This window comes from Embiotoca jacksoni, unplaced genomic scaffold (assembly GCF_022577435.1).
Source record: "Embiotoca jacksoni isolate LCO1_2020_lvr unplaced genomic scaffold, fEmbJac1.0.p SCAF_10, whole genome shotgun sequence".
Classification (NCBI taxonomy): Eukaryota; Metazoa; Chordata; class Actinopteri; family Embiotocidae; genus Embiotoca; species Embiotoca jacksoni.
Window position 1 is genome coordinate 15,136,292 of NW_027185230.1, and position 22,853 is coordinate 15,159,144.

A 22,853-nucleotide genomic window follows, 5' to 3' on the forward strand; every position below is an offset into this window, starting at 1 on the left:
GCGTCGTCTTCTCTCTCAACATCCACAACTGATGTGCCCTCAAACAAGCCACCCAACCCCCCCGCCGCTCCGAGTGTGTGTCTGTTAGTTCCACCCCTCACAGATGGGTTAAATGTGGAGGTCAGATTCCTGTGTGCTCAACATACCGGAAAAATTGAAGAGATTATACTTCTTCTTCTGCCACTGTTAGCCAGAAGCATGTTAGAATCCAGAGGTGTGTGCGTAGTGCGTCATGTTTGATGCCGTTTCTTCTGCAGGCTCTGAAGCTGAAGACCATCGTGAGAGGAGACGCTCCGACGAGCCTCGTTACCACAGGACTGTGCAGGAAAGAGGTGAGACATCGAACGGCACAAAACCTTCATTTTAACATCCGATCAAGTCGTTTGATCTGTTGCAGAGTCTGAAAATGTTAATTTCTTTAAACAAATCAAATGAAAAAATTATCCAATATTTAAAATGTTTACAAAACAATTCAGGGAATCAAGTAGAGGGCAACTGATACTGGGTTTTAAGGCCATATTTGTAGTTTAAGAATCAATATAGAAGCAATATTTTTTATTTTTAGATAAACATTCCAGATGATGATCAATAATCAGAGGTTAGATAGATGGAGAGATAGAGAGAGATCTTTCTTGCTTTCTTGCTTGCTTGCTTTCTTTCTTGCTTTCTTGCTTTATTAATCCCCAAGGGGAAATTTTACCAAAGAAGTGTCTCATACGTGTCATAAGTGTCACAACCTCAAATGTATTTGGCACCATTGTACTTATTGTGATTGATTAGCCAACCTGCAGTATATATGATACATACATACAAGATGGTTAAATTGACAAATGTATAACCTTTATTGTTTAGGCTTGTATTTTCTTAACTTTATAGCTGCATTCTGTCCTGTTTCAGCATGCAGTTTTCTTTTTTAAGTAGTAATTCTAATGTGTGTGTGTGTGTGTGTGTCCTGCAGCCGTGGGAGTCCCAGTCGTTCTGCAGCACTTTCCCCTATGAGATCGTGTGCTCCGACTCCTTCGGGCAGTCTCTGCTGGTCGCCACCGACGCGGCGGGGGTCATGCTGCTGGACGGTGAGGTCATCCTAATATAAAAGCCGCCCATCCACATCCGCTCAATACTGTGCAGAATGTCAAGGCCAACAGCTAACATGGTGGTGATAATGATGTTGTCCACGTTTCAGGCCCTGATCCGGCGTCGACCAGCGGCGGTGAGTGACACGCGATCGATAACCCCTTTTCTTTCTCTGAAGATTCTCTCTTTTTTTTTTTTTTTTTTTTTTACTCTGTGTTTTATATCACAGAGACACAGACGCTGCCTCCGGTGCAGGTGTTCGACAAAACCATGGTGGTGAAGCAGATGCACGTTGTCGAGCCTCAGGACCTGCTCATCACCCGAGCCGACAAAGGTAGGCCTTAAACACCCCGAGGAAGACTCGCTGCCTTCCTCCCTTCACATCAGAGGTGGTGCCTTCCTCCGTTGTCCTCTCATCGACTCAGAGCAGTATTTACAGCACATCGTCTCTCTCTCATCATTCCCGTCCGTCTCCCTTATTTCATTGCCGTCTTCTCTCTCTGTGTCGTTCGAGTACACACTTACCCTTTCCACCTCCACTGCTCCACTCCTCACATTGATCTCTCAGTGTGATCTAAGGAAGCTGACCTATGGGCAACCAACCAATCCCTGAAGTGTGTGTGTGTGTGTGTGTGTGTACATTTTAGAGTGTGTGTCTGTTTTTCCTGCAGGACCACAACGTCTGCGAGTGAAGCGGACTGATGGAGAAGCAGACAGATAAAAATGAACTGTACAGACCTGCATTTTAAAAAACACGCACACCCAGTATAAACAGGGAGTGTCTGTGTATAAACCAGCAGCAGGAGGATTTGTCTCATGTTTGCTTCGACCAGAAGAGCATGTAATTAATTACCCTGCAGTTGATTAGCTAACCCTAATATTGACAAACAGGGTTGACTTGGTTTTGATGGTGATTATGGGATGGCGGCGCAAACATTTGTCACGACTGTGTGTGTGTGTGGGCTTTGATGAAACCTCCGAGAGCGCACAAGCCTTAAGAAGCCTTCGAGTAAATCCTCCCGCGCTACGACATCATTGTCTGGTCGTGGGAGGATGCTAAAAAAAAAATTACAAAAAATAAGAGAGAGTTAGTAAATTAAGAGTTACCTTCGCGCACACAAACAGAGTTGTTTTGTTTCCAGGGAAGGACGCTCGGCTTTATGTGTTCAGACTCAGCACGATCAAGAGAGGCCTGGAGGAGCGGCAGCTCGTCAGAACCAAGTGTGACAGCCGGGAGAATAAACTGGAGAAAACGAAAGGTACAGCACAAGGCCTGCAAGGAAGTACACGGTGTTTTACAGTCTGCAAACAAACAAGCAAAATACACTGTAAGCTATAAACACGGGCTCTAATTCAGCTGAGATAGGGAGTTCAAAGCCTGTCAGTCGCCCACCTGAACACAGAGACAGATTTTGCTCGCTATAATTACTCCTGTTAATACCGGCAATTAAAAATTAATTGCAAAATTACATCCCAAAGCTTATTTGAAGCTAATATGAAACCTCCACTGTCTGCGTTAGACAAATCAAATGGATATCCTCTTAAGTTTCTGGGGTTTTTTTGTATAAAATTTCCTCTTTTCGTCACTATTCTTTGAAAGTAACTCAATGAAGAAACACTGTCTGTGAAAACAAGCAGGAATTTTATACTAAAAAGACAAAGTTTAGAAGAAAACCCTGTTCTCTTTACATCAGAGACCGCAGTGGAAATCTTGGACTTAATTTACATTCCTGGAGTTGTGAGTGATGTAATGTACTGCTTTCTCTAAATGTCACGTAGTAAATGAACAGCTAAACTCAACCGAAAAACTGTTAAAGTCCCCGTAGTTTGTGAGCTTAAAGCTGAAGAAGAAAATGAAATAATTTGTCGATAATTGCTCTCATATCAATGCGATAAATATCAGGCCAAAGCCAGGAGGTTATCATGAAGACTGCAGCACTTAAAATCCAACTCTTCACTTATAAACTTTGGTTTCTGTGCAGATTTAACAAACACAATACGATCTGTTAATTAGAGAGTTTGAGAGACTTTTCTTTTTAAGCCTTTGCAGAGAGCGAGGCTTGCTGTTTTTTCATGTTTCCTGTCTTTGTGCCAAGCTCAGCGAACCACCTGCTGACTCCAGCTTTATATTTAGCATAAAACAAGTCTCTTTCAACTTGCTCCAATTCTTTGGATTCTAGTGTCATTTTTAAAACTCCTTCATGAAACCCAAGTCAAAAAACTGGAAATAAAATGGTATTTGTGTTGTTGAAAGAAGTAAATCCATCAAATAGATGTTTGAAATATTATTCTGAGCACCAAAACCAAACACATTTTTGTCTCGTCAGCTTTGAAAGAGAGATTAACTGAACATATTAGTAAAACGACCTCGTTAACACGTCTTATTAATATTTGATAGGAAAGAAAAACATCTAATCAGCCTGAAGTGCAACCTTTTTGAACATCCTATTTGCAGCACAAACACAGTGTTTGACCCACCGCCGGTGTCACGCCAGCTGTCTGAGCTGAGTGCATTGATCAGATTACGCCAGAGGACAGCATCTACGGCACATGTCCAATGTGTACTCTCTGTCTCCACTGTCCTCCTCCTTGTCCCAGGTTGTCATCTGTACTCCATCAACACCCACCACGGCTCGGAGCTGAGGATAGTAGCAGCCATCAGGAACAAACTCCTCCTCATTACCAGGAAGCATCCGCGTTTCGAAGGCTTCAGCGCCATTGCCAGCGGAGCGGACTCGCCGGTGGAGGAGTTTCAGTACATCCGGGTACGAAAGAACTAAGAAAAGATTGAATGATTAAATGGAACGATTAATTAATTCACTTTTAAAGGTGCTTTTTCAGATAAACAGGATCATCGATTTTTAACCTTTTTCTCTATAGGCCCACTTACACATCACAAAGCAGTGAACTGCTCATATATGATACTGTAGAAGTATGAGGGAACTCGTGGAGCCAATGAAAGGGGTTTTGAAGAACTTCAGTTGCCCCAATTTGTGTCAAAAATGCCACTCAAGTTCCCACAGTCACACTCAGTCAAATATGATACAAATATTTTCAGATTCAGTGTGACTTACCCTCTCTGGGGATATCATTATCTCGGTTGTTTATAGTCAATACATCAAACATAAATCTGCTTAGAAATCAGAAAAAGACACTCCTTATGATTCCAGAACTTAACTGAGAATCATGATACTTTTTGGGGTTTTTTTTTGGTATTGAAGTAAATCCAGTGACAGTTGTCTGTACATCCAGCGTTACATTGGAAAAGGAGCTCCTGATAGCTGATTCAGCACATTTTTAATGGTGACACAGGCTTAAAAACATTGTAGCGTCACCTGTTGGTTTGTGAACGATCGTTTGAAGCCTCGAGTTTGGATTTTGACTGTCGGAGGCAGCAGTGACCAAATTTGGACGAGCTGGGTGGGAGCGAGCGGTCGATCTGACTCAATCTGATTGGAAACCCGACGATACTAACTCCCACTCACCGATAGCTGTAACCTGATTACCCACAGGCCTGTCAATCAAACAGACAAGCCCCCCCCCTCCCTCAAGACCACAGCTTTTTGAAGACCAATTCCTAAATAATACCAGATTATTTTCAGATGGACCGCCAGAAAACTAATAAGAAGGAGTGCCTTTAACTAACTGCACCATAAAAACTTGTGGAAAGAATGTATTGACTCGGTATTTCATGAGAGAAGTTGAATGGGAGTCTATGGAGCCGCAGGCTTTTTGGAGACAACCCCTAGTGGCCCTGAGTGGTATTATTTTTCAGACCTAGAAGCTACGTCTACTTCTACATCAGTCTTTGAGCATTATGGGAGCTGTAGTTCCAGGGCTTAGAGTGTGATCATCTACCAAACAGAAGTGCATAATAAAAGAAGTATAACAGGAGTGTAATAATAACAGTAATGTGTGGCTTCCCCCCACCCATCAGGAGATCTGTCTGTGTGACCCGCCGGTGGTGATGGCGCTGGTGGATGGTCCGACGGGGGAAAACGACAATATGATTTGCGTGGCCTACAAGCATCAGTTTGACCTGATCAATGAGAGCACTGGAGATGCCTACCGGCTACATCATGTAGACGCCAACAGGGTGAGGCACATGTGCACACGCATGCAAACCTACGCTGGTTTTCCCTTTTATTTCTATATGTGTGTTGTTGTTTTTGTGTGTGTGTGTGTGTGTGTGTGTGTGTGTGTGTGTGATCATTGAAGCTGAGCAGAACTGAAACCTTCAGTGGTCCCAGTTAGTCGCTTTATTTACCTGCTGATTACCTGGCTGCTTGAGTGAATCAACACATTGTCATTCAGAGCCACCAGCTGGGCGAGGAGAGGGAGGAGAAGTGAATGAGTAGGCTGGAGGACGAACAGCTGTTCCAATAGACCATCTTATTCTGCTTCAACCATTCTCCTTTCAGAGAGGAACCAAAATACATAACAACCTGTAACTGGCACACAGTGTATCTCTTTTATTACCTCGAGGGCTTGTGACCTGACATTATTTGTTAATCTCTCATCTCTGACCTTTCGATCTTGTCGAAATGGTTTCTCTAAAACTGACTCGTCTTTGCCCACAGGTAAATTTTGTAGCAGCCATTGATGTGTATGAAGACGGGGAGGCAGGTCTGCTGCTGTGTTACAACTGTGAGTCTCCCGTCGATGTTATATGATTCAGGTCTCTGTCTCCACTGTCGAAGCTGAGCCTCAACGTATTTTCCCCTTCTGCCACTGGAATGAAAATCACAGCACAGACTGCAGCAGAATATTAAGAGTCTGAGATAAGACTTTGAAAATGCAGCCATCTACTTCACCTTATGTGTGCATGTTTTATATGTACGAGTAATACAATGAGCAACAAACAACAGCAAAACTGTAATTTAAAATCTGAACCCGTTTCTCTTTCGCAGACATTTGTTCCTATAAGAAAGTTTGTCCGTTTAACGGCTCCACTCCGATGATCCAGTCCAACGCCTCCGATTTCCACTTCAGCTGGAACCAGATGCCCAATGCTATCGGTAGGTTACCACGGCAACAGCGCCCGTGCCCCACCCTGGCCATGCTGCTGGCCTGGCCAGAGCTTGCTGTCGCCATGGAAACACCATGTGTAACCACAAGCGTCCAACTGGCTTGTGTGTTTGTGTCTTTTGATTGTGCGGTTCATAATTAGCGCAGAAGGAGATGAAAAGAATTGGTATGACACATGTGACCCCGACCCTGTTGATGACAAAATGCTGCAGTTTTCAGCCACTTTGCATCTATAATGGAACCACACACACACACACACACACACACACACACACACACACACACAATAAATCAAGCAATGCACAGTAATAACAATTGGAGAACCGCAATTTGAAATCCACAGTTAAAGATACTCTAATCAGAAATGTTATATTAACAATAAATTAAATATAGTCTTGAGCACATGTCATGCAAATTGTTGAGGTTTTCATCATATTTGGACCAGCAAACACTAAATCTTTGAAACAGTGCCAACAGATAAAGGTGATTTACTCAAACCAAAGATATTAAACATGCTGTAGTTTACATGGGTGATGTGCTACTGGGGAGGGTTTCTACTGTTCTGTCTATTCTTTACCGTCTTTTTTTTTTTTTTTTTAACATCTTAACACTATCGTTTGTCGTTACTTCGGTAAGTTAAACAATAAAAAGTGATCACAAGGAAAAAGTAAAAACACCCCTGTACTACGTCTTAGCGTCTTTTAGCTCGTTGTTTTAGTTTTTTTTCTGTGTCAAACAGCAGACAGACAAAGTAAACACCTACCTGGTGAACGTATAGCGGGACGTTTAGGTGCTAAAATACTTCCCTCCAAGGATTGTGGAGCTAACATAACAACAGTACTATATAACAAAATAATATTAAATTTTTCAGCTTCTTGCGCTGAACTCTCGCAAAAACAATAAGGCTGGTTTAGATTTTGTCCCTTTCATATTCCATCTTAGTGGTTTCCCTCTGTCCCCCTCTTTGCTTTTTGTCTGGCAAGTTAAAATATCTTTTATTCACTTCTCTTCCTATCAGATGGTTTGTCTGAGTTGGTTTTTTTTGTTTTTTAATATATTATTATTATTTTTACTCGACCGCACTGTGCTACTGGCTGCTTCCACCTTGTTGCACATTTTACACCAAGCAGAGGAGAAGAGAAGCATCTGCAGCCCTAAGGAGAGAAGCTCAGCTGGATTCTTGTCACTCTCGCTAATGCTGACATTTTGAAATGCCATTCTGGGTGAAACTATTAAATGCCTCATGTTTGTGGGAGTCGGAACAAATTTAACAAACCTTTTACATAATTTGTTTTTCCACTCAGGCTTGATCGTGTCTTGTTGCAGCGGCTCCTTTTCGATCGTTTGTTTTGTTTTTCATGTCCTCGGGTTGTCTTCGCAGTTTGTGCGTTTCCGTACATCCTGGCCTTCACTACGGACTCCATTGAGATCAGACTGGTGGTCAACGGCAACCTCGTGTACACAGCGGTGGTCCCGGAGCTACAGCTGTCTGCTTCACGGGTCAGCATGATTGTCAACATAATATCACGTCCAATACTTTTATTTTTTTTATATTTTATGATCTCAAACTGCTGTCGGAAATGAGGCGTTCAGGTGCAGAAAATTTGTGCATCACCAGTCTGAATGTTTTGGGTGTTAGAAGGCTTCACTGCGTTGTGGAAGTAGCCATCTCAGCTCTCTCATTTCAATCAATCTTTATTACCCCGGTGGGAAATATGGCTGGCAATCTGCATGGCTACAAAGCAATAATACACTTATAATTTATACACATGGATGATTTAAGGCAGAACACAGTGCCCCTGCCATCAGTCTCTTTATATCTCCTTTCCATGTTTCAGCCGCTGCCTCGATCCTCTCTGTTTTCCTCTAATTACTTCCTGACTTCTCCACGTGTTCACCACCTCTGCATTGACTCCTTCCCCTCTCTGTGTGCTTCTGTTTTTGGTTTTTTTTTTTCCTCCCGCAGTCGGACATCTATTTTGTTTCGTCGGCTCCGGTGAGCTCGGCCTCCAACTGCAGCTCCAGAGACACCAGCTCCCAGAGTTCCCCGCAGACGCCCACCGGCTACGAGATGCCCGTGTTCCCCTCGCCGCTCGGTGACGGTAAGCGAAGGAACCGAAGGATCTTTGGATTACAGCGCCGATATTTCAAGTTTTTAGATGTCAACGTTGCCTGCAGACCTTGTTTGACTTTGTGACGCTCTCGTAGCCCAGAGCTCGACACATATTTACATAAAGTTGTCTCAGCAGAACGGCTCTCTCTCCTCCGGGCTTGCGGTTAGTTTCCGACAGTTTAATCATGTGTAGTTTTCTATTGGAAGATGTTTTATTGTATTTATCTCTCCCATGACTATTACCTCATCTTTTCACACCGAGTTTAGTCTCATGACAAATATAAAAATGCCTTCATTGTTGGCTGGACGGGAAACAAGTCTCCTCTCTTTACTTTTTTTTAATTTATGTAACCCTCCAGAGAGTTTTAAATATTTCAGTTTATTACCTACAAATGTCACTTTTATTTCATTATAACTGACCATTTTCAAAGCATAAGATTTCACATTTATCTCCAGCCTTCTGAACAGTCATTCGCTTCCATTTATTTCAATAAGATATGAAAATCTTTTTTGCAACGACTTTAATGTTCCCGAAAGCTGAGACAAAGAAAGAAAATCCATCACTGTGACGAATTCATTGCCTTTTTTTAATCGTCTCTTTTCAATTTGCTATAACAAGCCTGGATCACTTAGCCTGCTGGTGTGTTCAAGGAACCACTGATATGTAAGAGTTTACTGGAGATGAGCAGTGCTTTGATGAGTGATGTCAACATGAAATCTTAACATGGGACAGATGAAGTAATAAACACTGTGAAAATGAAACATGTTCTGTCCATCGAAAGAATAAGGCTTATATGTTTTACTTAATGTAAAGAATATCACAAGAAATGGGCCAAAACCAGCAATCGTATCTACATAGGGAGAAGGTCCTCGTCAAAGGAAGCCACCGTGTTTGTACAGAAGCCCAGAAGGGACAGACCAAACACTGGGTGTAGAGAGGTGCCCTGAACGTTTCACAGCCGAGGAGGATTGGTGAGGGGAGAGGTTCAGTTAATTGCAATCTGCAACCTCACCACTAGATGCCACTAAATCCTCCACACTGCTTCTTTAAAGGATTGTTGTTGGGCAACTCTCCGATTTTGAAGAATCCTCGAACACACCAGGTTTCAAAACAGGCATTAAGATGATGTGACTTTAATGCAATATCAAGATAACAAAACAAAAAATCAAGGCAGCAAAATGTCCACTGTGATGAATTATGCGTCTTGGGCAACTTCCAAGTATCTGTAAATTGATTTTCATCCAATACTTAAGTAAATCGAGTACTATGATTGCAACAAAGGTAGAAATTCAATCTACAATGAGCGATTAGTGGACGAGCAACAGGCTAATTAGCCATACGTCTCCCAGCACCACACGGTCCTCAGAGGCAGGGGACGCTTTCAGGGATGATTAAGGATCAATATGAGCCCCTCCCACCTCCACTCTCCCCTCCGTCTTTCATTGTATATTTGACCACTCAGTCTCCACGTGTGGCTGCAGTGAAGGACAATTATTAAAATGGCTGGGTACCCGCTGTCGCTCCGTTAAGGCAGTGTTTTCCTGAGGGCAGCCGGTATTTACAGGTACCATTAAGGCTAACAGGGGCTGTTGCCTCCGCAATTAGCCGAGGACACAGGATTTATGCTTTTAAGCTGGTTTGGGCAATCATTTCTCTCCGAGGGATTCTCGTTTTCTTTTCCTGTTTTTTTTTTTAGCTGGTTACGCGTTTAATTCTGCATCACGTGGGAGTCCTTCGACCCTAACGGAGAACCTACTGTGTGTGTGTGTGTGTGCACGCCTGAATGTACGTTACTGTGTGAGTTCAGTCTGTGTAACCTTCTTCTTCATCCCTGGTTCAGATTCTATACGGATCCCCTATGGTACCAAGCTTTCCCTGTACATGTCTAAGGATGCTGAAGGTACTGCAGGACTCTCCCCGCTACTCGTCCTCGGCTCATGACAAACTGACTCATAATGCTGCCCCACTAACACGCACGTGCTCCCAGAGTGTATCACCCCGTCTGCTCCGAGGCGGCATGTTGACTTGAACGCTAGTTGAATGTTAAGTGAACATTATGTCTTCCCCATCCCCCATTTCTGTCTCAACTAATTCAAGCATTGGAAGAAAAAAAAAAAAAAAAAAAAAGGGGGGGAGGGTGCAAAAGTGAAAAGTGTGACAGAGATGATAATGTCAATCAAGGCACAAGAGGGTTTAAAAATTACAGGAGGAGGAAGAGGAGGAGACGACGAAGAGAAGGTATGCAGGAGGGAAGGGAGGGGTTGTGTACAGGGAGGCTCGGGGAGGGATGGGGAGAGAGGGGAGAAAAAGGGAAGGAGGGAAGACACTTCTGCCGCAGCATGATTTACAGATTGCACTGTCGCCATGGAGACTTTTGTCAGCCCTCTCTTCGATCCAAAGTGGGAGTCCAAACGGCGGTGCCACAGTCTGATGGTGGGTGGAGGGAGAGGAGGGGAGAAAGGTTGAAGGGCTGCTGACAAAAATCCCATCCTCTACCTGCCTGTGCGTCCGCCTGCATTTGCTCCTCTGGGAGGTTTTCATCTGATGTAATCGCATCAGTAATGTGAACAAGATGCTGATACTGATGCGGCTGCCGGCCACCATCTAACACACGCGCACGCACGCACACACACACACACACCGACAAAGAATTGGACTTTAATTAATGCTGAAAACATCCCCGACACTGTGTGATTGAATTGCCGGTGTGATGGAGTGTGACACTTCCCCTGGACCAGAAACGCATGTGGAATATATCGATCTCCATGATTATATATTCCAGATAACTGCATGCTTTCCTGCATTTTGTCTTTTTTTTTATTATTATTATTTTGTTTTTGCCATGTGACAGGGGCAGGTACATGAGAGCGGCTCTGTAACGCCGCTAACACTGTGTACCTGTCAAACATCAGCAGTGACCCTCTGTGCAGTGACCCTCTGTGCAGTGACCCCCCCTCTCCCCCACCGGCTCTTCACTCCCCTCTCACCTGCTGACATTTCCGATGAGGCGGTCCTCTTTGTGCAGCACAGCCTCCACTTTGATTCATTCTCACCCTGGTTATCACCGGCCCGCCTCGGCGGAGCAGCGAGTGGCTGCTGAACTCCGCTGCTGCTCCCCGATGGCACGATTAGGAACTTCAGGTTGGCACGCTGCAGCTTTGTGGGCAGATTGAGAAACTCCAAACATCCATTTCATGTGTCCCAAACAGACTTTAAGCTGCAGAATCTCTGCTGTAAATGGCTACTGAACAGTTATATTACATTACATCTTTGTTGTAAGGAGAATTGAATTTAGTATCGCATGCTATTTCAATAAATGGGACTATTAATCACTTTAGAGTGGCCTAATTTGAATATCTACAGTTTTATCCTGTCTTTTGTGTGTGGAGGTCTATAAAATGTCACAAAAACGGTCAATTTGCGTATTTTAGTTCATAGAATACTATTTATAAATACTCCACATTACTGCTGACTATTTCCCATTTTAGATCAGTTTCTTTGATTCCAAGCATCCGTTTGTATGAAATTCTACTTTCACAGTTTAGAGAATTGATATAAGTTATTAATTAATTAATAAAAGCCAGGCTTTAAATACTTTTAAAACCATTTTATTCTGAAAATACCACCAGAACAGCTGAAGAAACGTAGCTAATGTTAATACATGAAAGGAACAAACTGGGGCTAGAAAACCTCTAATAAAGTCACACGGGGTTGATTTTTCTGCTCAGGTTTTTGTACAGAAATAAATGATCAAAAGCCAATTCATCATTGGTTTATTAGCCATTTCCCTACTTCCTGTCTTTATGTAAAGCGAAGCTAACCAGCTTCACATCGACACTCGGCTCATGTAGCTGAAGAATATGGTTTGTACTCAACTGCGTTGCCACGCAGCAGCAAAATAATATTGACAAAAAGCAAAATACATTGTGGACAAAATGTTCAGTGGCTGAGTGGAAAGTCTTAAAAAAAAAATATGCATTTTTGTAGCTAATGAGCTGAAACTCGCAAAGAAAACAACAGCGGTGCTTCAGGCCGGAGTTTCATACATTTTTCATCACACGTTCGTCTTTTTCTTTACATTATGTGTCTTTTTTTCTGACATCCTGTTGCCATCTGGGCTCTTTTTTTTTTTCTCTCTCTCTCGTTTCACGTCCTCTCTCGTCACCTTCCTCCTTTCCTCTTTACTTTCCTGACTCCTCACGTGCTTCCCGTTGTTTTTCCATCCCGCTCTCCGTCCCAGGTGAAGCAGCATGCAAGCACATCTTCAAGATCCCCCTGTGCAACCTGGTGGGCCGCAGCATCGAAAGACCCCTGAAGTCCCCTCTGGTCAACAAGGTGCTGACGACGCCGTCGCCCGCCATGGTGCCCCCGACTCCCCTCATCTCCGCCACGCACTCGCTGTCCTTGTCCCGCATGGAGATCAAGGAGATCGCCAGCCGCACGCGGAAGGAGCTCCTCGGTAAAGAATAACTCATTTACTCCGTGTTAAAGTAATAGTTTGACATTTGGCCACTCATTTATACCTCTGTTATATATCTGTACGCCACATATCGGGTTGCGGGGCAGGTTGAGAAACAGCCGGCCTTGCCTCCGTCTGAAGGTGCAAAAAATCTGGCTGCCAGCATTTCCGAAGCTCTCTAATTAAAGACATCGTGGTGCGTTCGGGAACCAACTGGAAAGTGAAAACGTTTCGACCTCCAAGTAGGAAATTTACATCCGAATGCCCGTCGAACTCGGGAATATCCCACGAGGACGTTTTCCGAGAGTTCAGAGAAGAAATCTGACGTCACTTGACGTGGCAGCGTTTGTGCTTGAAAGGAAGAAATACAGCACGTTTTCTAGGAGTCGCCACGTTGCCTGTTTGTGAACGCTCTCGGAGCCGGAGGTTCCCGAAGGGAAAACGTTCCCACTTCCCGGCCGTCTGATCGGAGTCATACACGCTCGTATTGTTTGGCTGGAAAGCAGGAGACAACTTGAGGAAGGTACTACTTCTGTCCAAGAAAAGTTCCCGCTCAAAAACTCCCGCCAAAACCCTGTTTTACAGATTAAACAAGCTACAACATTATTATAGATTATAGAGTTTTAACAGGTGTTGGTAGTCAAATTTTGTGAACTCAGGACGGGGCGAGGTTAACCGTTTCCGATATTCATGCTGAGCGAACCTGCTGGCAGACTGTCGCTCCATTTTAATCGGGGCGGCTGCAAACGCGTTGGTGTCGATGTTCTCGATGTTCTCGCCTGACGCTCGTTAGAAAAGGCAGAACAAGCGAAATTCCCAAATGTTTGAACTAATATCACCCTCGTGCGCACGAAGGTTTGACCGAGGAGCCGAGTGGGAAGCCGGACAGCGGGTCGGTCAAGCAGAGAAAGATGAGCAAGAAGGCCGCGGAGGAGGAGCAGCCCAAACCTCGAGCGCTGACGTCCACCAACAGTGACAGGTGACGGTAACGCGACAGCAGCAGCGGCGTTTTTTGTTGTTTTTTTTAACGGTTCGGCGACGTCGGAGGTCGTGACGCATCGTTTTGTGCTCAACAGGTTGTCATCAGAGTCCATCGAGGCCGACCTGGACGTCCAGCTGCACTGCTCGTCCAGCTCGGAGGCCGAACCGGAGAAGGCGGTGCTGCTGGCGGAGAGCCCGCCGCTCGCCAGCGCCTTCGCGCTCGCCACGTCCTTCGAAGAAGACGTCCTGGACCTAAAGTGAAGACAATCCCGTCGCGCACTTCTCCGCCCGCCCCACTCCTGTACTGTCACCGTTATTGTTTGGGGGGGGGAGGGGCGGGGGGGGGGGGGGTTTGGTTGGTTGGTTGGTTTGCTTTTTAATTTGTTTGTCGAAATTCCTTTTTATCTCGTCTCGTTTTTTGTTTGTTTATATCCGGGAATCTTTCGTGGTCTCCCCCCGTTCATCGGACGTGATGGGTGCAGCGGGGGTTTAGGAGACGTGTCCCCGTGCGCGTTTGTTCCCCCCGCCCCCCCCCCGCGTCCACCGTCCCCTCTGAAGTTGCTGGAGCGTTAATATGTGTTGTATATTATGTGATTAATTCCACTCCACTTTCAAATGTTGTATGATATGCATATGTATGTGTACATCTGTTTGTACATGAAGATGCACACATGCGTATGTGCCCGTCCGGCCTGTGATGCATATTTATAGATATATTATTAAAAAAAAAAAAAAACAGTTTTATTCCCATATTTACTGAAAGTATGATGTTTTATGCTCCCTGCACATTTTAGTCCTCATTCTTCTCCTCGTGCGCAGCAAAACAGGTAGACGGGGCTGCAGGCAAAGTCTCCCACAAGTGCCATTTTTCAGCATTTCCCATTGAACGCCACATCGAACGGCCGCCGTATATTGTGGTGTCTGACAGTAGCAGCCATGATTGTAGTCCGCATTAGATTACAGTGGTGACCTGCGACCCCACCCCATCCCCCTCCCCCTCCCCCCCGTCGGTCTGGATGAATTCTCTCGAAGCCACAAACGCGAAACATTTTGTTTAATTTAAAAAAAAAAAAAAAACAGTCAACTTTAAATCTGCATGACCTGACTTTTCCTGCACAAGTGTTGTGTTTCTTCTTCGCCACTAAAATAGCTCCTCTGGAAACAATGAGGTCCGCGACATAATACCAAATATAACGGCTTAAAGCAAAAGCGTCGGGGGCCTCTTTTACAAGGTTGATGTGTTTGATGGTACAGAAAGGGAGTTGTCGACAAAACCTTTTAATTTTAGACAAATAAAATACAGTATACTGACATTAAATTAAATGATTTAGGCAGCCGAAGCTAGCGTGCTCACGAGCCTAATAGTGACGTATTGTTAGTTTTTAGGAATTCAGCACTCTTTTCTGGTCTTCAGGACCCAGAAGTCCAGCTGGTTTTTACCCTGATGTCCTCGAGTCTGATGAAAAACAACACACTTTAATTAATCAGTTACCCGGCACGTTCCTTAGCTGAAAGGATTGAGGTCAGATACTGACAGTAGTTATTTCCAATATTAGATCAACTTTTTACTGGTTGTCCTTCGTGCAAAATGGGTGGAGGAACTTTTAAATCTGCTCGTTTCAGCTCGCCTCTTAACTTTTATTTTATTGTGCAAATTTGAGCTCAATCCACAAAGTTGGAAGACTCGGCAGACAGATTTTTTTTTTTTAAACTGTTTTTCAATTTATTTATTTTTTTGTCTCAGAATATGAGCCCAGCTTCAAAAATAACTGTCATATCCCGAATTTTCCATAATGCGGAGGTCTTTCATAAAACCCTCGCTGCCTCTTAAATGTCCACTTCTTTCAAACCTCACACTTCTACTTAAAAAAAAATGTAATGCTGCTTTCACGTCATATCAGAGTTAACTACAACTACAAAACTACAGTATCCAAATTGGCACTTCGATAAGGGCCCAAAAAAAAATACCAAATAAGAATAATTCCCATCGGCTAAAGGCTGATATTCAGTATGATTCAAACCAAACTTAAATACACGTGGCGATATATTGGGAATGCACAATATTGTAATCCTCTAATTGCACGGCTCTGTTAAGTCATTAACCATCATCCCATATGATGAAATATGATTTTACACTTAGAAAGCATTTTTGTCCGTATGACGCGTAAAGTGAACTTTCTGTGTAAAATCAGTGGAGCGCCCCAAACAATTACAAAAACACGCGCTTAAAAACGACAAAAACACGGCGTCAGTCCAGGTTGTTGTTTTTGTTTTAGGTTTTTTTTTCTGTGGCTCTCTCCCACCGGGGCCCCGCGTGGCTCATCAGCGCTGCAGCACACGAGGCCGGGTGGAAGCGATCACCTGCAATTGACTCACCGGCAGGATCAAAAGCTCACAGCGTGCCGCGTCCCGGTGACGAGCGAGCGACAGCAGCAGCTCAGAGGCGCAGAACTCGAAAAGTTTGGCGTTCGACGAATGTCGTCGAGTTCAAATCACTAATTTAAATCAGTCCCCGTCTCGTCAGCGCGAACGCTGAATCTCGCATGAAACGGGGGAAACGCCGAGAGCGTCAGTCGGTAAAACCAAAGGGGGGAAAGCTTAGTGGAAAGCTCGGTGAGGCGACAGACTGGGAGTGGTGGGTTCTGACTGTGTTCATGTGGGGATGAAAGCACCTCTGTACGGTGTGTGGGGTTTTTTTTTGTTTTTTTTACAACACAGCAGCCTTCAGATCTTGCATGAGCCTCCTCTTCCTCCCTTTTTCCTCCCACGCCTTCCCTCTACTCTCCTGCCTGCCTTATAGCGAAACCTTCCAACACTATAACACAACTCGGAAAAAGGGAAAAAGAAAAATGAAGTGGGGAGTTTTACAAAGGTACTCTGGTGTTTATTACTCTAAAATGAGCGTGGGTGACCGGGGGAACGCAGCTTCTCCCTCGTACGTCCTTTTCCTTCCTTCTCCTGTGTTTCTGTCGAGTACTCTTTGTTTCTACCTCCCCTTGGCATTTTCACTGGTTTTTTTTGTTGTTTGTTTCGTTTTTGTTTTTTTTTGTATTTGGATCTATATTTACTGTTTGGACTGTTGCTAAACCTCTCTGTGATATCAAAATGAAAGAAAATTAACAAAAAAAACACCAAGTGTCTTAAAATATTGTATCGCCATCGTTTTTAATGCCAAGTACTACTTGTAAATGTTTGTGTATCAAATGTGGCCTCAAATGAAACTGAACTATATTGTTATTATTATTAATATTATTTGAGCAGTTATTTTAAACAAGTGCTGTAGACCACTGCTGTGAAAGTAGTTGATTCTGTTCATTGATATGTAATAAATATTTATGAAATTTGAGCTGTGTAGCTTGTTATGCTGTTGTTTTACCACGCAAATCTTACAAAGGGAAATGTTTGAAGGGCCACCAACAGAGTTGCTAATTGATTTTGGACTAATCAGTGTAGCAAACAAAAAAAACTTCCACTGGCTTCCCATTAACTTAAAATGAAGTTAAAATAAAACCCTTTAAAAAAAAAAAAATTGGACTTCAAATCACAAATGTTTCTCACTAAAAAAATGATGTAAGAAAAAGTTTACTTTTTTCAGGCTAACATGTTAACGTCAGGTGTAATGTTTAACATTAGTACTTAGCATACAGCTGTTAAAAACAAATTATAGCCGAGATAGTGTAATATTTTTTTTTTTTTGTTAAACATAATTGAACAAAACATTTTGATGGTGGTTTTACATTCCGCATCGGGCTTTGAGCCGTTAAATAAATTAACAAATCTACAGCAGCTGGTAGTATTTAGCCACGATAGCATTTGATGGTGTAACAAGAACAATTCTCTAGAAATAAAAATGTGGGAAAAAAAAACACAAACGGGAGTAAAAAAAAAAAAAAACAGTTTTCACTTCCTAATTTCTATCAAATAAAAGTACGTCTGCTGCTGTAATCGCCTGGTATTTACTGTAATTATACAAAAACAAAGCCACAGTGTAACTAACAATCACCTGTGCTGCCATTTGGCCAATGAACAGCTCAAGTGGGATTACACGGGGAGGAGGCCTCACAATTTGATCTCAAGAGAGTGAAATCTGGAAAAACTTGACTGTTTAGTGCTTTTTTTTGGCCACAAGATGGAGGTATATATATTCATATTAAATCACTAAACCAAAGATTTATGTCCAGTTTCTTGCTGACTGAAGTTAAATGCTGCCCTCTCTGTCTCTCCCTGACATGAGCCTCCAACCCCTGAACAATAGACCAGGCAGTCCAACATAAACGGGGAGCAGCCGGGGCCAACCAAAACAAAGCTTTTGTACGAGTTTTCAACTCATATTATCTTTTAAAAAAAAAAAAAAAAAAAAGGGAAAAACACTCATGAAAAGGTACAAAAAAATAACTTTTTTTTTTTTTTTTTATGGTGTGTCAGCGGTATAAGAAGGAGGCCATGAGCCTTATTTCCTTTTACCCCTGGAGGCAAAGGCACGTTTAGACGACCTCAGAGATGACGCATAACGCAGGATAGACACACCCCTGTCCTTTGCATTGCAGTGTTGTGTTTCACCCAGATTATATGTATTGTTGAAGCTCATTCAGTAAAAGCAAAGGATTTTCCCAACACTCCCACCTTGTCACGGATTGTTGTATTTCTTTTGTATATTGAAAAAGAAGAAAAAAAAAAAAAGACCTCTGCAATCACGAAACACTGCAGCTCTGTATATTCAAGATTAATCATCATCGCTCATTGGGAAAATCACTGGAAATGGTATTACTGGGATTATATCTTTTTTTTTTTTCTTCTTTTTTTTTTTTACAACTAGGAAAAAAAAGAAACGTTGCTTCAAACGAAGACGACGTCCTGCAGCCACGAATACTGTAATTTATGTTCCGTTTCTTTGAATGCTTGACTGAGCACTGTACTGCCTGCACACTGTAAAAATGCGTCTATTCGGCTTCCCAGTGTTCCCCCCTCCCTCTCCCTCCCCCCCTCGGGGGTAGGACAAGCGAACGCAGCACAAGCCAAAGGTCTTACATAACAGGTGGAGGAATGCTGGAACTCTGCCGCGGACTTCTGGTTCATCTCACTCCCACAAAGTGGGGCCCCCCGGCCCCCCGGCCCCCCCCCCTCCCCCCCCCCCGTCCTGTCCCCTCCCCTCAACCGCAGAACACACCGTCTCTGCAGCAGCACCGGGCATACACAACGCAAAAGAGCATGAAATCTACATGTGAACTCGTATTCAATTCAATGTTGCGCCTTCTTGGTTGTGAATTGTTTTTATTGCCTACAAAAGAAAACAAAAAAAAATATCCGTGAGTTAAAAAAAAAACCACAACTATATACATTAAGTTGATGAATAAATTATCATTAGAAACCTTTAAAAAAAAAAAAAAAAACAGCCTCAAAATACGTTTTCACAGATGAAATTACAATATGAGAAGATCGTGCTACGGAGGTTGTTTCTCACTGCAGACGGTATTAAAACATTCACCGCCTCATCGGTCATCATCGCCAGGATCCACTATTACGCTTTTGTTGAACATTTGTACCTGAACAAATGTTAACACAGCAGCTCCATCTGTTGTGTTAACATTTGATTTATCCATACAGGAAACACATGAATGAGGACACACAAATAAAAAACACACTGATGGTCTGTGTTGTATGTAAACACACACACACACACACACACACAAAAAGTGGGTCAGAGGTCGACGTACTGTGCAGTGCTGGAAAATATTCCACAGTGAGTTAATGCTAAACGTCTACAACTGTCCGTCAGTGAGTTTTAGAGTCCAACAACCTTCATTTGCATGTTAAATACACAATACAGTATATGACGTCAACTTCAAATATCTTTTTAAGACCTGGTCACATTTCAGCTTTGTAAATAGATCAATAGAAATACTGACAGAATCGTAGCACTGGTGAAATCAAACACCTGGTATTGCACACCCTTTGACATTCCCGTCTTTTCCAGGAGGCCCCCCCAACCACCCCACCCCTCTAAGAGGCCTCCTCCTTCTTTCTCTGATAAATCACAGCCATCTTTAGACCAAAACACCACCCCCTAAGCTCAGTCCCTCAGTTCCCCGGGACGCCTAGGCGTACGCCGCGACGGCCATGAGGATTTGCACGGCCATGGAAACGCAAGGTATCTGTGCCACAGTGTAGGCCAGGGAGCGGGTCGGCGCCCGCAGCTCCAACAGGTAGGCGACGGTGTGCAGTATCCGGCCCAAGAAGAAGACCAGGAAGTGGAGGCGGGCCGTGGGCAGCGACGGTCCAGTCAGGGAGTAGATGGCGCCGATGAAGAGGAAGGGCAGGATGTTCTCCAGGTCGTTGAGGTGAGCTCTACATGGAGGGGGTGGGGGTGTGAAAAAAAAAGAAGAAAGAGTCAACCCGTGAATGCCGAAATACACGTCTGTCTTCAATTGACTGTAATTTAGTGACTCAGTTTTCTGCGTTGCAGGGAAAGTGATGATTAAAAGTGATTCCCGGTCGTGTCTGTGACTCAAAATTGTGAATTGTCGTTTCCTCCGACTGAAAGTCCTCGCTGAGGTAACACTGTGGACTCTGCAATCTCTGGCTCATCTCATCTCATCTCATGCATCATACCACAGAGGAAGTCTGTAACTTTCCCCTTTCTGCCAGCCGGCTCACTAATCAGCTTCGCAATCTTTTATCAACGTCATTCTGGGAAACCTGCCATTCTAGCCGTTTTAAAGCGGCGACTGGGCTCGCAGACTATTTGCACATGTTGTTGTAATTCATATGAATTGCCCAGCCAGATGTTGTTTTTTTGTTGTTTTTTTCAATATACCAGGACTTTCTCCCATTGCAAAGTTGTTTCTCGCAAGTTCCTGATTATTTCACAACAGACAGATGTTTTGGGGGGGTTTTTGTTTGTTTTTTTATACTGGCAGAGGAACGTGTGCTCTGGCTCCTGTCACAGATCATTTCCTTGACAAGTCAAAACAAAGCAGTCAGGCACATCTCCTGCAGGCTGGCAAAATCAATGGAGGAAAACACTTAACAGACGACTTCAATTTCAATGGAAAAAAAAAAATTCCACTTCGGATAAACACGATCTGTGCGTTTTAATTTCTTAGTTGCAGATTCTTGTTCTTTTGCAGAAGGTCTGCAAAAAAAAAAAAAATAAAATAAAAAAAAAATAAAAATCTGCAGAAGGAGCCACAAAAAGCTCCAATAAAACCAATTCACTCACACTTTCGGTATAAGCTACGACTAATTATTCCTAATTAGTTCATCATCTTACTGTAAAAAAAACACAAAAAAAACTGCAGTGCAATAATGTAGAGATATTATGAAGCTGTCAGCGGCCGGATGTATGCTTCATATTTTTCATTTAATGTCACTTTTTGCTTCTATTACACCAAAAGTGAGGTCACCATGGAGACTAAATATTTAGTTATACTAGTTATACTCAAAAAAAAAAGTACTAATAAAATACAGCTTAGACATGAATGCATCCGTTTAAAAAAAACAAACAAACAAAAAAAAACAACAATTAATCAAATATTCTTGGGTCTTTTCCCAGCTGGGCAGCCGTGCACTTTTTCTTCAGGCGCATTTTTTTTGTTGTTTTTTTTAAAATTATATTCGTAAAAACACGTCGTGACAGTTGAAACTTGCCCACTCACCGACGGCATCTTTCCACGTATGGATCCGCTCTGTAAAACTCCACACCTCCATGTCTCAGCGCGTCCTCGGGGTTAGTGAAAGCCTTTCAGGGTAGGAAAAAAAAAAGAAGAAGTTTGCATCAGTGAAAGTAAATAAATCCAGTGCTGGTATTAAATTAAAGATGCCTTTTCCGCTTTAAAAAAAACAACAACAACAACAACAACAAAAAAACATCGTGTGAGTCACTCACCTTTTTACGCAGCCTCACTTGCCCCGTTATGATCGCTATGATGTACATTTTGATCACCAGGAGCACGCCGTAGAAAACAAAGCAGGAGAAAACTTCGTTTCTAATCATGACCGCCATCGTTGGTTTGATAATACAAAGTAAGAAAAACAAAAAGGAGAAGACGGGACCGCGGCTCGGTGCGTGCTTTAACGCTGCTGGAGTGGAGTCCCGGAGTGGAAGTGCTTTTGTATCGTCTGCTCCACCCACTCCCAAAGATGGAGATGACAGGTTGAGCGATGGAAATGTGTTGCACTCAAGGATTTTTCCGTTTCCCACTAATGAGTGACAAACCTTTTGCAAGTTTAAAAACAAACAAAAAAAAAAACGTACCCCGAGGCAAAATTGTGACGCGCAGAGCTGGAGGACAATTTTGTTTAGATAGAAGTAAATATGTGGAAATATGTGTAACAAGTAAAAAAAGAAAAAAAAGAAGCCACTCAAAGTGTAACTTATGTATGAATAAATACAAAAAAATAAAAAATAAAAGTGAACTGGAAGGTGGATTCATGAGGATTCTTTTGGAACTCGTGAATTAGAGAACATTTTTTTTTAATTTTTTTTATGAAGTAACTGTTTTCTGGTTTAAAATTAAAAATCAAATCATCGCAATGAGACACGAGACATCCGAAAAGAGACACTGAAGGATGAAACGGAGGCTCAAATCAGACTGTTTGACCTCTGCTGCCGACATGTCTTTTGTGTACTGTGGTGATCATACTTCATTTAGGGGGGGGGGGGGTCCGCGAGGTTGTTTGCTGAAATAAGAAACGTTTTCCATCATAATCCGGATGGAACAGATGGGAGATCACCGTCACCTTGACCTTTGACCTTTGACCACCAAACTCTAATCAGTTTATCCTTGGCACCAAATAAAAATATGGGCCAAATTAAAAGAAAAAAGATAAATGAGAAGGATGGGACAGACATGAGATCACAGTCCCCTTGACCTTTGACCCCCCCCCCCCCCTAAATCGAATCATCCTTGTTAACAGTGAACGTTTGAGCCAAATTCGAAGAAAATTCCCTCAAGATGTTGCCGAAATAACGCGATCACAAGAACGAGAAAATCCAATGTCTCCGGCTGTTCGGGAGGCTTAAATGTCGGAATACTTTCTAATAAAAAAAGGACACGACTTCCAACAAAAACGCTAAACATCACCGAATGGTTTTTTTTTTTTTTTTTTTTTTCGCAAACACACCACGCGGTCCGGTGTTATTTCATCATATTTATTCACATGTTTGTATGGTAACGCCCCCGTCAGCCGTCCGCCCC

The 22,853-nt window shown here is 43.1% G+C and overlaps 2 protein-coding genes across 5 annotated transcripts in view; one reads left to right on the plus strand and one right to left on the minus strand.

Moving 5' to 3' along the window:
* The window catches only part of garnl3 (GTPase activating Rap/RanGAP domain like 3), a 70,912-nt gene extending 53,910 nt beyond the window's left edge, over nt 1-17,002 (plus strand). For 3 of the 4 annotated variants that reach the window (XM_069168903.1, XM_069168913.1, XM_069168920.1), the window contains exons 17-31: nt 258-332; nt 959-1,073; nt 1,184-1,210; nt 1,304-1,408; nt 2,217-2,333; nt 3,673-3,839; nt 5,012-5,170; nt 5,655-5,721; nt 5,985-6,092; nt 7,484-7,602; nt 8,069-8,204; nt 10,057-10,116; nt 12,457-12,675; nt 13,531-13,654; nt 13,752-17,002. In XM_069168903.1, coding sequence (XP_069025004.1) covers nt 258-332; nt 959-1,073; nt 1,184-1,210; nt 1,304-1,408; nt 2,217-2,333; nt 3,673-3,839; nt 5,012-5,170; nt 5,655-5,721; nt 5,985-6,092; nt 7,484-7,602; nt 8,069-8,204; nt 10,057-10,116; nt 12,457-12,675; nt 13,531-13,654; nt 13,752-13,917 — 1,764 coding nt within the window. In that variant the 3' untranslated portion in view covers nt 13,918-17,002. Of the gene's footprint in view, nt 1-257; nt 333-958; nt 1,074-1,183; nt 1,211-1,303; nt 1,409-2,216; nt 2,334-3,672; nt 3,840-5,011; nt 5,171-5,654; nt 5,722-5,984; nt 6,093-7,483; nt 7,603-8,068; nt 8,205-10,056; nt 10,475-12,456; nt 12,676-13,530; nt 13,655-13,751 lie in introns of those variants that run through there. The other variant, XM_069168928.1, reaches the window with a different exon arrangement.
* Nucleotides 17,003-18,913: 1,911 nt separating this feature from the next.
* Nucleotides 18,914-22,541, minus strand: ptges (prostaglandin E synthase). The gene is made up of 3 exons (XM_069168941.1): nt 21,542-22,541; nt 21,312-21,394; nt 18,914-20,001 (listed from the first exon to the last, which is right to left on the minus strand). Exons 1-3 carry the CDS (start codon nt 21,656-21,658, stop codon nt 19,752-19,754), a joined length of 450 nt encoding a protein of 149 aa, XP_069025042.1. The 5' UTR covers nt 21,659-22,541; the 3' UTR covers nt 18,914-19,751.
* Nucleotides 22,542-22,853: the final 312 nt, after the last annotated feature.

Coding starts and splice junctions, on each gene's coding strand:
- ptges (XM_069168941.1), bottom strand. CDS start 21,658: ATGGCGGTCATGATTAGAAACGAAGTTTTCTCCTGCTTTGTTTTCTAC. Junction 21,395..21,541: donor AAGTGAGGCTGCGTAAAAAG/GTGAGTGACTCA, acceptor CTACCCTGAAAG/GCTTTCACTAACCCCGAGGA. Junction 20,002..21,311: donor TACGTGGAAAGATGCCGTCG/GTGAGTGGGCAA, acceptor CCCTCCATGTAG/AGCTCACCTCAACGACCTGG.